Below are 13,369 nucleotides of genomic sequence, written 5' to 3'. Positions count from 1 at the left end.
GCAAAAACCACTGCCTGTCGACACACCAAAGCTTTAGCCTCTTCGCTATCTCTCACATTGGGTCCCTTAGCCGACATCCCAGCCATTACTTCTCCTTGAGCATTTCTGATTATTGCTCCAACCCCAATTCGCTGTTGCTCCGAACACAATTGCATCAAAATTCAGCTTATACATATTCTGGGGTGGAGGATGCCAATGGTGTCCGCTTGATGTTGTATTCAAAACAACCAACTTCTCCTACGCCTTTCTGTACTCTTCCATGTAGTCTGCCGCTTGTTTGTTCAACAAGTAAGGATGCTTCATCTGTCTGCTGTGCACCAACGAGTTCCTCTAGTTCTACACAGTCCAAAGCTTGCACCACAAAGATCTCCATCCCAGCTGCATAAAAGCATGAAAGTTAGTAGCACATTTCTGCATCATGATGGAACTCCCCACCCACACATCTTAGGCCGCTGGACACTCCCAAATGGCATGAATCACAGTCTCTGGAGCTCTCTGATAGCAAAGGCATAAATTCTGTCCAATTATATTTCTTTTGGCCAAGTTTACACGGGTTGGTAGTATCTCATGACAAGCCCTCCAAGCAAATACCTTCATTTTGTTAGGCACCCTTATTCTCCACAATTTCTTCCATAATTGCTGCCCAGTACCTGTCGAACTTTCAGCCCATTCCCTTAACACTTTTCTTGCCACATGATATCCGGATCTGTGTAAGCTCCTTCTTTATTATGCAGCCATACCACAGCATCAACCACATGCCTATGGCTTAAGGGGATTTTACATATAGCCTCTGCATCCTCTCTATTAAATGTTGCCATGATGGCATCTTGCCTCCACCCATGTAAATCTGAATTAATAAGATCCAAAACCCTCCAATCCTCATCACCCTCATGAACTGGATGCAGCACCCTATTTGATGGATAATTAGGAATCCATTTATCCACCAAAACTTTTATGGATTCACCATTCCCCACACGCCAACAAGATCCACTTCTCAAAATTGGCATGGCAGCCATAATACTTCACCATACATACGAACAATTAGGAGACACAACAGCATCCAAAAATTGACATCTCGGAAAGTATCTAGCTTTGGTACATTTGAAGAAGAGAGAATTTTGGTCCCGCATTAATCTCCAGCCTTGTTTAGCTAGCATAGCATAATTAAACAACCTCAAATCTTGAAATCCCATCCCTTCTTCAGCCTTTGGTTGAGTTACGTTACCCCAATTCTTCCAACGGATCTTTCTTCATTTCCCACCTATCCCCACCAAAATTTAGCCCACAAAGCATTCAGTTCCTCACACATTTTAACCGGCAATTGGAAAACCCCCATATTATATGTAGGAATTGCTTGTATAACTACTTTTATTAATACTTTCTTACCTGCTCTTGATAACATCATACCCTTCCACCCTCGTAATTTTTTCCAAACTCTATCCTTTAGATAGGAAAAAGTTTGATACTTTGCCCTTCTTACTAAAGTAGGTAGTCCTAGATATGATTCAAATCTATCCACCACCTTCACTCCTAACAATGACACAATCTCTGCTTTTTTTCTTTCTTGAGTGTTACTATTGAAATAGATCAAGGATTTCTCCATATTAGTACATTGGCTAGAAGCATTAGCATAGGTCTGTAAAACTTCATTAATCACCCCAACCTCTTTACTAATGGCTCAACAAAAAATTATTGAATCATCAACAAACATTAGATTTGATATTCTAGGCGCCCTTCGACATATAGAAGCTCCTCTTATACGACTATCCAACTCTGCTTTTTCCAATAATGAAGTAAAACCTTCTGCACATAATAAGAACAGATATGGAGAAAGAGGATCCCCTTGCCAGATTCCTCTAGATGGTTGGATATTGCCATATTCTTTGCCATTTATGAGAATGGAAAAGGAGGGAGTGGTTACACACCCCATCACCCACTGAATCCATTTGTTTGGAAACCCCAATTTAATCATTATGCCTTGCAGAAAATCCCACTCAACACGATCATATGCTTTACTGATATTAAGCTTCAGTGCCAATGATCCTATTTTTTTTTTTTTTTTTTTTTTCTGAGAATGCATAGAATGCAAAACTTTATAAGGCACTAGCACATTATCAGTAATAAGCCTCCCTGGCACAAAAGTACTCTGTGTAGGAGATATCACAGATGGTAGAATCTGTTTCAACCTGTTAACTAGCACTTTGGAAATAATTTTATAAATTACATTGCACAAGCTAATAAGCCTAAAATCAGACATTCTCTCAGGAGATTTAATTTTAGGTATCAGTACAATATTAGTATGGTTTATATCAGGCCCCATAAAACCAGACTGTAAATAGTCTAACACTGCATTAATTACATTATCACCCATTATATGCCAAAACTTTTGGTAGCAAAGAGCATTCATACCATCAGGTCCAGGCGCGGTCCCATTATGACATCGCTATCTTGATTTCATCAGCAGTAATATCACTAGACAATATTTGTTGCATATCTTAGGTCACCTTATGCTCCACTGTGCTAAAACAATCATCAACCTGAGTACAAGTACCTGCATGAAACAAGTTCTCAAAATAATTTATTGCTACCTGAGAAATATCTTCCACCTCCTTCACCCAATTACCATCAGAATTTTTTACACCCTGAATATAATTTCTCCTCCTCCGTTGTGATGCTTTAGAGTGAAAAAAATTTGTATTCTTGTCTCCATGCTTAAGCCAAGAAACTCTAGATCTTTGTGCCCAAAAAATCTTCTGTTTCATCAATAAATCATCCAACTCCTTGCTCACCTCCAAGAATTCTACCCTTGAAGCTTTCGTAGTCACCTCCATGTTCAAATTTTCCAATCTTTTTTGGAGCTGTTTGATGTCTTCATTGTTCGGCCTGGCCTTAGAAAAACCCTAAGCTCGTAATTAATCCCTACAGTTCTGAATTTTTTGCTTGATACTTGCCAACCCGTGCCCTCCATTATGCTCCAAAGTCCATGCTTCTTTCACAATAGTCTCACATTCCTCCCAAAGCAGGCAAGATTCCTCAAACTTAAATCCTTTCCTCCCTTGTCTGCTATTCTTCTCAAATTTTTGTGTATAGAATAATGGGCAAGTGATCCGAAGCATGAGGGGCTAAATGTAATATTGAACTCAGCTAGAATTTTTCTTTCCATTCCCTCGTTGCAAACAGCTCTGTCTAACCAAATTCTTATATTTGCCTTTCCTAGCCGTTTATTATCCCAAGTATAAGGGTAACCCTTAAAACCTAAATCCTCCAAATGACATTCCTCCATTGTAGCCTGAAAATATTCAACCTGGTATACTTGTGCTGGCTGTATACTGAGCTTTTCATAGGACTAGAGAAAAGCATTAAAATCTCCTATACATAGCCAAGGACCCTCCACAAAAGACTTGAGATGATTTAGTAACTCCCAAGACTTATGTTTTTGCTGCGCTTCCCGCCATCTATAAAAGCATGTCAACCACCACTCAGAACCATCTTCCTCCTTCTCTTTTGTTAACACATGATTATTAGTGAAATTGATCAATTCCATCCTAATTTCATCCTTCCACAATAGAGCCAATCCTTCACCCAAATCAGGTTTCTTCATAATGATTTTATTTTGATAGGGCAATTCACCATACAATTTTTCAAAACCCTCCTTATCTAGCCGTGTCTCCATAAGAAAACACACATTGGGAGCTTGTTCCCTCACAATCTTGCAAAGGCTACGACCTGTCTAAGGGTTTACAAGCCCTTCGCAATTCCAACTTAGCAGCTTCATTGCCTCCGACCAGGGTGGTTAGCCACCCTCTCCGATTTATCGTCATTAATTCGACATAATTTCTCCCTCTTCACTCTCTGTGCTTCCTCTTCTTCATATGATAAACTGACCTGCGTTTCAGTGGAGCTGCCTCTCTTCCCCAGCAAAGGTGCATCCATGGGCCTTATAATACTTCCAAGCCCATAATCCATCCTCATAATCCGAGTCCATGTTAATTTTGTTTTAGGTAGTGCTGGTCCATGCAGATTCGGCCCAATTTGCTCATCCACGATATTAGCATTAGGAGAAAGTTTCTCTGCAATCTGAATTGGAGGAAGTCTCTCCAAACTGTGATGTGTCATTATCAGAGAGTGACACTTGTCCCACTCTATTATAACTCAAATTCAAAGAGATAACTCCGTTAACTCAAACGTTACCCATTTTTCCATATTTTTTTTATTAAAAAAATAATTAATTATTTCTAACCACTATCACCTAAACAATCAATCCTCTCTCTCTCTCTCTCTATCGGCTTCCTTTGATGGTTGAGAATGAACTTAAACCAAGATTTAGAAGAACAAATGAGGCTTCTTTGATTTTCTCCATGGCATTTGTGTTTCATGGTTGTGTTGTTGATCTAGTGAGATAGGCGTTGTGATAGTGCAAATTATTTTTGAGGTTGAAGTTGAAGTTTGGGTGAGATCAATGGATCTGTTTTGGGTTTCCGTTTTGGTTTAGATTTGGGTATGGTATTTGATTTGAGCAGTTTGTGGGTTTGTTTTAATCTTTCTTTGATATATCTAGCTTATGTTTGATTTCTAAGAAATTTTTAATTTTTTAAAGAAAACTTTGGATAATGATATTTTGTTTTGGTGTAGCTTTGCCTGGGTTTTTCATGCTTGTTTGGCTTTAATCAGCTAGAAATTTTGGATGACGGGGGCAGTAGCTTTTGGTTGAGGAAGAAGAATGATAAAAAACTGGGAAAGAAATAGTATCAAGAGATGGGAAACTGACTTGCGTTGAAGGAGAGAGAGAGAAATGATTGATCGTTTAGGTGATGGTGTGAGAAATAATTAATTATTTTTTTAATTAAAAAAAATGGAAAAATGGCTAACATTTGGAGTTATCTCTTGAATTTGAGTTATAATAGAGTGGGATAGGTGTCACTCTTTGATAATGACACCTCATAGTTTGGAGAGACTTTCTTCAATTCAGATTGCGGAGAAACTTTCTTGTGATGCCCCAATTTGATTGATTGTGTGATGTGTGTGGGTGTGTAATGAGTCCCACATTGGATATTTACTGGGTTGAATTGAGCTTTATTAACAACTACAAGGAGTCTTAATTGTGACTGGTTCTTTTGAGGTATAGCGCAGATGTGGCTAACACTTTTCCTTGGGTTGTTACATTTCTCCTTAGCATTATCTCTATCATATTGTGACTTTAGACTCTCATAAACTATTTCCGTGTTTGTAGTGATAGAATAGGTATTATTATTGCCCACAGCTCCATTATCCCCGTTATTACTCCTTTGCTGAATTTCCGAGTTCATCTCATGCATTTCAAAGTTATCCATGTGACTTGGAATATCCACAACTAACTTCTCGGCCTCCACTACTTGAATTTCAGTATCCACTCCTTGATTCACGTCTGTACTCTTCATCCATTCCTGCAAGTCAGGCTCTACCGTACTCCTCCATTGTGGTGATCTTTGCCGGCCTCCGGTAGCCTTTAGCCAGTCACCGTATTGGTAATTAGCCTCCACCCCCTATTTCTCAACTGCATAATGGCTCGCATAGTGACGTAAGTCATGCCCAAGAATACCACAACAATAACAAAACATCGGTAACCTTTCATACTTAAATTTAACCCAAGTGCGTTCCCCATATGAATCTTCAATAAATCCTCCCCGCCTCAACGGTTTAGAAACCGGTAATGCAACTGCACCCTCATAAAGTAAGTCGGAGTATCCTGCCCCCTCCGTCTCTCCACATCTTCCACCATACCTAGTCTATTACCAACTGCTGCTGCTACTTGTGGAGACACCATGTCAAACGGAGCCCCCCAAATTTGGACCCATAAGGATGCATGATCTAATTTAACATTACTCACAGTCATCCCTTTAAGCCTTCGCTTGAGTAAAAGCAGTTGGTTATCAAAACTCCACGGTCCCCCTTTCAACACACAGTTTAAATCAAAATCTGTTTGGAACTTGAACTGGAACAAATTCGATCGAACCTCAACAATCTTCAACTCAATATTCATGCCCCATGCTTTCCGTATTGTACTCATAGCCGCCCTTTTGTTAAAAGCCCTGCACGTTAAAAAATTTTCAATGAGACTCAAATTGCAGCTCTCAATCTCGGCTAGTCTACCCTCATCAGATATCACAATAATCTCTTCTTCCTCAGATGTCAATTTCATGTTTTCCATGCTCTCAATCACGTCTCCAGCCATTAGGAATCAAGTAAAAAATAGTGAAAACAAGCCCTTAGTATAAAACTGCAACCCAAAAAAAAAAAAAAAAACTTTGTTAAACATTTCCGTGCATCACACAAGTTACTGATGTTTGATCTCTTGACAGTATTCATGCGGATTGTTTTACTTTTTGAGCTAGGTGCCGGCGCTTCAAAATAAGGATGAGCAACTGTTGCTAAAGATATGCGACTCTCTCAGTCCAGTCTACTACAATGAGCCGAGCGACATTGTTCGGGAGGGAGACCCAATTGATGCGATGTTCATCATCACAGATGGCGTTGCATGGAGCTATTCAACTAGTAATAATGGTGAAGCAATCAGTGGCTCCTCTTCACTCGCTGAGCGTCTTGAGAGAGGTGACTTCTTTGGAGGAGAACTTCTTGAATTCGTGTTGAAAAACCCATCCTTGCCCGCACTCGCCATTTCTCCAAGAACCGTCAAAACCCATGGACCAATTGAAGGCTTTGCTATAATGGCCGAGGACTTGAAGAATGTAGTCACTGAGAACTGGGAGTGGGTTGGCAAAGGGCAGTTGGAACCCTTCGCAAGCAGCTCGGCGCCGGCAAGACGAAAATGAAAATCGTGAAAAGTCTTCTCAGGGCGGTGGATAATTGCTCGGGCAATATTTCCATGTATCGTGCATGCTGTGTGAGGAATTCTCAACTGGGTCTTTCAGAGATTGTAATTTACTAGCTAGTTGTTTAGAGTATTGAATGAAGGCTAGACTAGGAAAAATAAATATCTTCTGAATTCGAGTTAGTGTTGACGTAAGGTTGATTTGCCTTTTCTCCAAGGAAGGCTGTACTTGCCCTTTTGATTTTGTTATTCTAGACTTTCCTAATTCTGAAGAACTATGTAAGATTTTGTGCTCAGATGCCTCGGGGTTGTACACCTTAAGGCGTAATGCCACAAAATTGTCTGTTTTAAGTAGTTAATGTTATTTGACTCCCCTTTTAACCCAAAAAAAAAAAAAGATTTGTCTTTTCTTTCTTCCCAAGAAAATGAATTTATTTTCTGAAAAAAAATGAGGTTTTCATTTAAGTGCTTGTTCTCTGCAACTTCGACTGTGGTCTTCTTAAGGTCAAAATAGAAGTGATGTCTAATATTTCGGTTAAACTATTTCATTTTTTGTTTATGAAAAATCTCAAAAATTCCATGGACCAATATTAAGGAGTGTGAAACATGGAATATGATCTCAAGTTTAGGACTCGCCTTTCAAATTTGTTGAATCTATCTTCCAAGTGTTTCCAAAGAGAATTCATATTGAATTTGAAACACATCTAATGAGATAATTAGTTCCAGACTTGCTAAGAAGCTTTTATATATAATTATATATGGTTGAAGCCCAAAGTCAAAGGCAAGACCGATAAAAATATTGGAGCTAATTTTATTTGTCTTGAGATGGAGTTTTTTAATGCTAAATTCTTCCAAAATGAATTTTTGTTAAACTCATCTTTCTAAATTCAAGTAACAAGGCCCACGTTCATTAACAAATAGGACCAAACCCAGTAAGATTTTAATAAAATAGAGGCCCAATTCGTTTTGTAGTGTTGCTTGGTACTTTTAGATTAAAACTTATTAAAAAAGAAAAAAAAAATTAACTTGGGTTGTCCTAATAAAAATCAAGACAAGTTGACTTCTGATATTTATATAATTTTTTTCTTGTTTTTTGTTTTTTGTTTATGAGATATCTCAAAAACTCCAATGAACTGATAGTAAGGTGCAAAACTTGGAATTTCACGATTTATGGCACATTTTTCAAGTCTATTAAACCCACTGTCTAAGTGTTCTTGAAATCATGTTTTGTATCGAATTTGAATTTAAAACACAGCTAATGAGATGCTTAAGTAGTTCCATACTTAAAGGTTTTAAATATGATGGTTGAAGCCCAAAGTCAAAGGCATGACGGATAAAGATATTGGAGCTAATTTCATTTTGTTTCTTTCTTTTTTAATATAAACTTGCTTGAGATGGGGTTTATTAATGCTAAATTCTTCCAAAAGGAATTTTTGATAAACTCATCTTTCTAAATTCAAGTCATTAACAAATAAGGCCAAACCCAGTAAGCTTTTAACGAAAGAGAGGCCCAATCACTTTTGGAGCGTTGCTTAGTAGATACTGGTAGAAATTTCGGGCACTCATGGGTATTTCACACTTTCTCAAGTCATGGCATAGCTCGTTCTTTCGAACTCGTCCCTATGAATAAGTTTTGTCTTTTAAAGCTGCGTTTGGTAACAAGTAAAATATTTTCACCTGAAAATATTTTTGGGAAAAGAAAATTTTTTAAGTGTTTGGCTGCATTATGAAAATTGTTTTGGAAAATGTTTTTAGGTGTTTGGTTGTATTCTGAAAATGTTATTTTTCTATTAATTTCTCACATTTTCTTAGCTTTCAAACAAATTTTGTAATAGAAAATTTCAAGGAATAAACTTAAAGAAACAAAAATCAAAACAAAGCCATTTTTTAAACTCAAAAATTCGGTCAAATTGAGAGAGGGATGAAGAGAGAGTGATAGTAAATTAAGGGAAAGGGAGAGGTAGATTGAGACGACGAGAGAGATCAGTCATGGGTGGGTCATGGGTGATGAGATCGATCAAGCGGCAGCAGACTTCAGGCGGCACCAAGATTGAGATGACAAGAGTTCGATTTAGAGGGCGGCAGTGGTGTGATCTCGGCGATGCAATTTGGGGTGTGATCTCGGTGATGCGATCTGGGGTTGGGGTGGTGGTCCGATGGCTTGTGTGTGCTTCTAGCTCACACTCTCTACTCTCTCTTCTTGCTCTTTTTGTCTCTCTCTCTTCAGGTGTCTGAGTCTGAAAAATCATTTGAAGGTAAATGAGATGTGTAAATGATTTTCCGAGTTAATGGGCTTATTTTATGGTCAAAGTTTAAGATTTTCCGTTTGACTTTATTTTACGTGTGCAACCAAACATGCTGCTAGGTGTAAAATATTTTTTGAATTTCATTTACACCCAAAACGAACACAGCTTAAGTCTCAAACATACTACAAAAGTTAGGGCACCACTTTATTTATGGGAACTGGCACAGCTCTTTATTGCACTGGCGGCTCCACATGGAAGCTAGTGGTTACAAGACCACCCTGACTTGCAACTGACTTACAAAAAAAATGTATATATACACTTGCTAAAAAAATGTTATATACTAAACTAATCTATTGTAACCACCCTAATAAAAATGTTGAACATCCTGACTAAAAAAATGTTATATGCTAAACTAATCTGTTGTAACCATACTAAAAAAAATATTGAACATCCTGACTTGAGAATTACAAAAATCTGGGTTCAACAAAAATAAGAGTAATGTTACATTCACAACATTTTTACAATAATTTCACAACAAATTCAATGTAGTAAGTTGTTACTAATTCTAATTTGACCCAAATACTGATATTATTTTTTTAACCACCAATAACAGTTTTTTGCATAAGATTTATTGTAAAAATGTTGTGGACGTAGCATTACTCCAAAATTAATTCCCCCTTCCCCCCCCCCCCCAACATAATTCTTTATCCCTTTTATAAATTATAAAAAAAAAAATCTTAAATATAACAACAAATATAAACCAAACAAAAACAAGACAAGATCAAACAACAAGTGAACAAATTGTTCAATAAAAAGCCTATTATAAAACATAAAAAAAAAAAAATCCCGCTAATCATTTAAAATTATAGATCGTTCAACCTCTTTCATAAAATAATCTCTAATTTCATTTTTCCTTAAAAAATGATATTGAAAAAAATATTGTGATTGTGAGTTTTCTTTGATGGTAACGATAATTTCGCTTTTTTTGGCTTTGCAATCGCAACAATTTTACTCTCCTTAGTGACGTGACTTACAATTGTAGCAAATATTCAAGTTATTGCTTTATTAGATCTTATATAATTTAGATTTCTTAGTGATCACCCTAAAAATAATTCCTCGAGCTGTCTCTACTTCTTTTCTTTTCAATGTGGAACTAAATTTTTCAATAAGATTAGCGTTCTTATTATAAAAATACTGATTATTTTAAAGTAGTGTCACAATACAATAATGCTAGTTTCAGTTTAACCCTTTTGTTTTGGATAAGTTAGTGGGAAAGGGTCCAAGTAAGTGTATATCTGTTAAACGTTCAAAGAATCAAAGACCTTTCACCATTTGTTGTTTCCCCCCCATTATTTAATTCGTTTTCTAAAAGAAAAAACGAAACCGAAGAAATGTCAATTTTAAAGGAAATTGGGATGTTCAGAGGGAGGGTTTATCCACGACACACGCATGGGTTCTCGAGAATCATATTTTTGTTACATCGAGCTTTGGAGTTTCTGTAAATTTTCTTCTCATTCACATTCACATAGGTTTGACTCTTATTTATTTAACAAAATAAAATATTATATAATCACTAAACAATATTTTATTTGAACGTAAAATTATGGTATACGACATGGTTGTAGGATAATGCCAAAAATACTGACTCTTGTTACACATACAAGCTAAATATAATGAAGGTTTTATGGCCAAGTAGCAATCATGAGGGTTTTATTTAAAACTTTATCTTTCCATTTCTTACTTTTAATATCCTAAGTTCCCATTTGCACTTGCAATTTTCAGGTCAAGTCAATTAGCACATTGCAAAATATACATTTATATATATTACAATTTTATTTTGCTGCAAATTTGTGCAGTGGATTTTTTTTTTCACCGAATGTTTACACTGTCATGTAGAGCTGGCCGAGTGGACTTTGGAATATAAATTAACTGTTCATCGGTTGGTAAGAAAAACAGTAGAATACTATTAATTAGTGTAATGCTTGAGGAAGACACTAATTAAACAATACAATACTATTAAGTAGTTACTAATTATACAAAGGGCAAGAGTTTGCTTATTACTTGCAACTTCATCCGCACAATTTGAAAATCCTACGACAAAGCCAATTTCAGCCACTTTTTGCTTTCTCCGAATCATGGTCTCTCCTGCTCATGCCTAGTAAAATGCCTGCCACTCAAGTTTATCAGGTTCGATTCTGTTATATAAATTCTATAGGTAGGGGATACTTCTATAGGACTATTTATTGTTTTTTTTTTCATTACTTTCCAAAATATAATTAGACTGTTTTTATTTAATTTTGTGTGCTTCATTTTGGCAATTAAATTAATTGCTTTTGGAAATTCAGAGCTATCTTGTTAACAAAAACAACAAAACAGTAGAGACAGGGATACCAAAAAAATAAAAAATAAATAAAAACCCTGTCTCAAACAATTCAACCTTTGTCAGAAACTACTCTGCTTTCTACAACCCCAATAAAACTATATACGGCAAAAAAACCACAGATTTTCTTGAAGGAAAAGAAAAACTCCAGCCATTACATAGGTGATAGGATCCTTTGAAGAATAGAATTCCCTATCTTGGCATGACCATTCATTCTTGCTTTGATATCCAATCTTATTCTTTTAATCAATTGCTCTTCTATAAGTGTAAAGTTATTATTTATCACTATATGTTTTGTTGGCTTATATTTCGTGCCAAATTTGATTGTAATTATATTCAATCTGTTGTACTCTGTATTTATTGTGGGATTTCATTGTAAGGATTGTGTGTTAGAGAGAGAGAGTGCAAAGACTTAAGCGTTTGAAGATTGAAGATTTCTTGCGGGTATCTTGCGACTTAGCTTCTCGCGAAGTGACTTATGTGCCCTGCACATGCTGGAATGCGAAGAGTCAGGCCAGATGGAGACAGTTGTGCCTTGCGAGTATCTCGCGGGTAAGGTCTTCTCGCTAAACACCTGCGAGGCATTCTGTTCTGCTAGCTTGTCCAGTCTGATTCACACTTTTGTACCCACACTATTTATACCCACATTATCCACAATTAAAAGGAGAGCCTCTGAGAGAAAACCCTAGCCAAATACCTTGAGAGTTAGAGATTGTTATACCCATAATTCTCTACACATTTGTTTTGAGAATTTCCTCATCTCCTACCTTTCCACTTCCATACAATTGAGAGGTTGATAGCCCAAACACTTACCACACCCTTTCAAAGTGTCAAGTGAAGTTTTGGTGCTACTGGGAAGCATTGGAAGAAGTCAAGGATGACAGATGTAACATGGAGCTTGTTGCGGGATTCGGAGAACTAAAACAAGACACGGTTCCGAGAAGTCTTGTTGGAGTAGGAGCTTGGAGGGCTTTGGTACATCGCGTAGATTAGGCTTGGAGGGTCTCTTGCTAACTCATGTATCCAAACTGATTGTCTAGTGGATCGATTTTCACTTGGAGGGCGGCGGAGAGGTTTTTCGCTGAGTTCTTCGGTTTCCTCTTCGATAACACGTCTCAGTGTTATTTGTGTTTGCATCTTTCTTCCATACTCTTGTTCATTTCATTTTTACTGCTATGTTGCTTTAAATATGGATTAGAAATTGTTAGAGATTGTTATACCCACAATCCTTTACACATTTGTTTTGGAAATTTCCTCATCTCCTACCTCTCTACTTCCATACCATTGAGAGGTTGATAGCCTAAACACTTACCACACCCTTGCAGAGTGTCAAGTGAAGTTTTGGTATTGCTGGAAAGTATTGGAAGAAGTCAAGGATGGCAGATGCAACATGAAACTTGTTGTGGGATTCGGAGAACTAAGACAATACACAGTTCCGAGAAGCCTTGTTGGAATAAGAGCTTGGAGGGCTTAGGTACATCGGGTAGATTAGACTTGGAGGGTCTCTTACAAACTCATGTATCCCAACTGATTGTCTAGTGAATCGATTTCTGCTTGGAGGGCAATGGAGAGGTTTTTTGCCGAGTTCTTCGGTTTCCTCTTTGATAACACGTCTCGGTGTTATTTGTGTTTGCATCTCTCTTCCCTACTCTTGTTCATTTCATTTTTACTACTGTGTTGCTTTAAATATGGATTAGAGTAGTTGTCTTGCTTATACGCTTGTGTTTACACTATTTCGCACTTAGTATTAAGTTAGGGTAAAATCAACCAAGCCGTAATTTTAATTTGAAGGTCTAAACAGCTCTTGTGTTTTTCAACATATTTTCAAGCTTTCAATTGGTATCAGAGCGGGTACACTCGCTGTGGTTTAAATACCTGAGTGTGATCCTTAACCCTTTTTGAGAAAGATAGGTCTCAATTCCTAAATGTTCCACC

General features: G+C 37.1%; 1 protein-coding gene across 1 annotated transcript; it reads right to left on the bottom strand.

Annotated features, from left to right (window-relative positions):
* Window positions 1-5,668: 5,668 nt before the first annotated feature.
* Window positions 5,669-6,211, bottom strand: LOC112040788 (uncharacterized). The gene has a single exon (XM_024073686.1). It carries the CDS (start codon window positions 6,209-6,211, stop codon window positions 5,669-5,671), a length of 543 nt encoding a protein of 180 aa, XP_023929454.1.
* Window positions 6,212-13,369: the final 7,158 nt, after the last annotated feature.

The sequence above is a fragment of the Quercus suber genome, unplaced genomic scaffold, assembly GCF_002906115.3.
Source record: "Quercus suber isolate HL8 unplaced genomic scaffold, Cork oak 2.0 scaffold_63, whole genome shotgun sequence".
Taxonomy (NCBI): domain Eukaryota; kingdom Viridiplantae; phylum Streptophyta; class Magnoliopsida; order Fagales; family Fagaceae; genus Quercus; species Quercus suber.
This window is presented reverse-complemented; position numbering and strand designations above follow the sequence as displayed.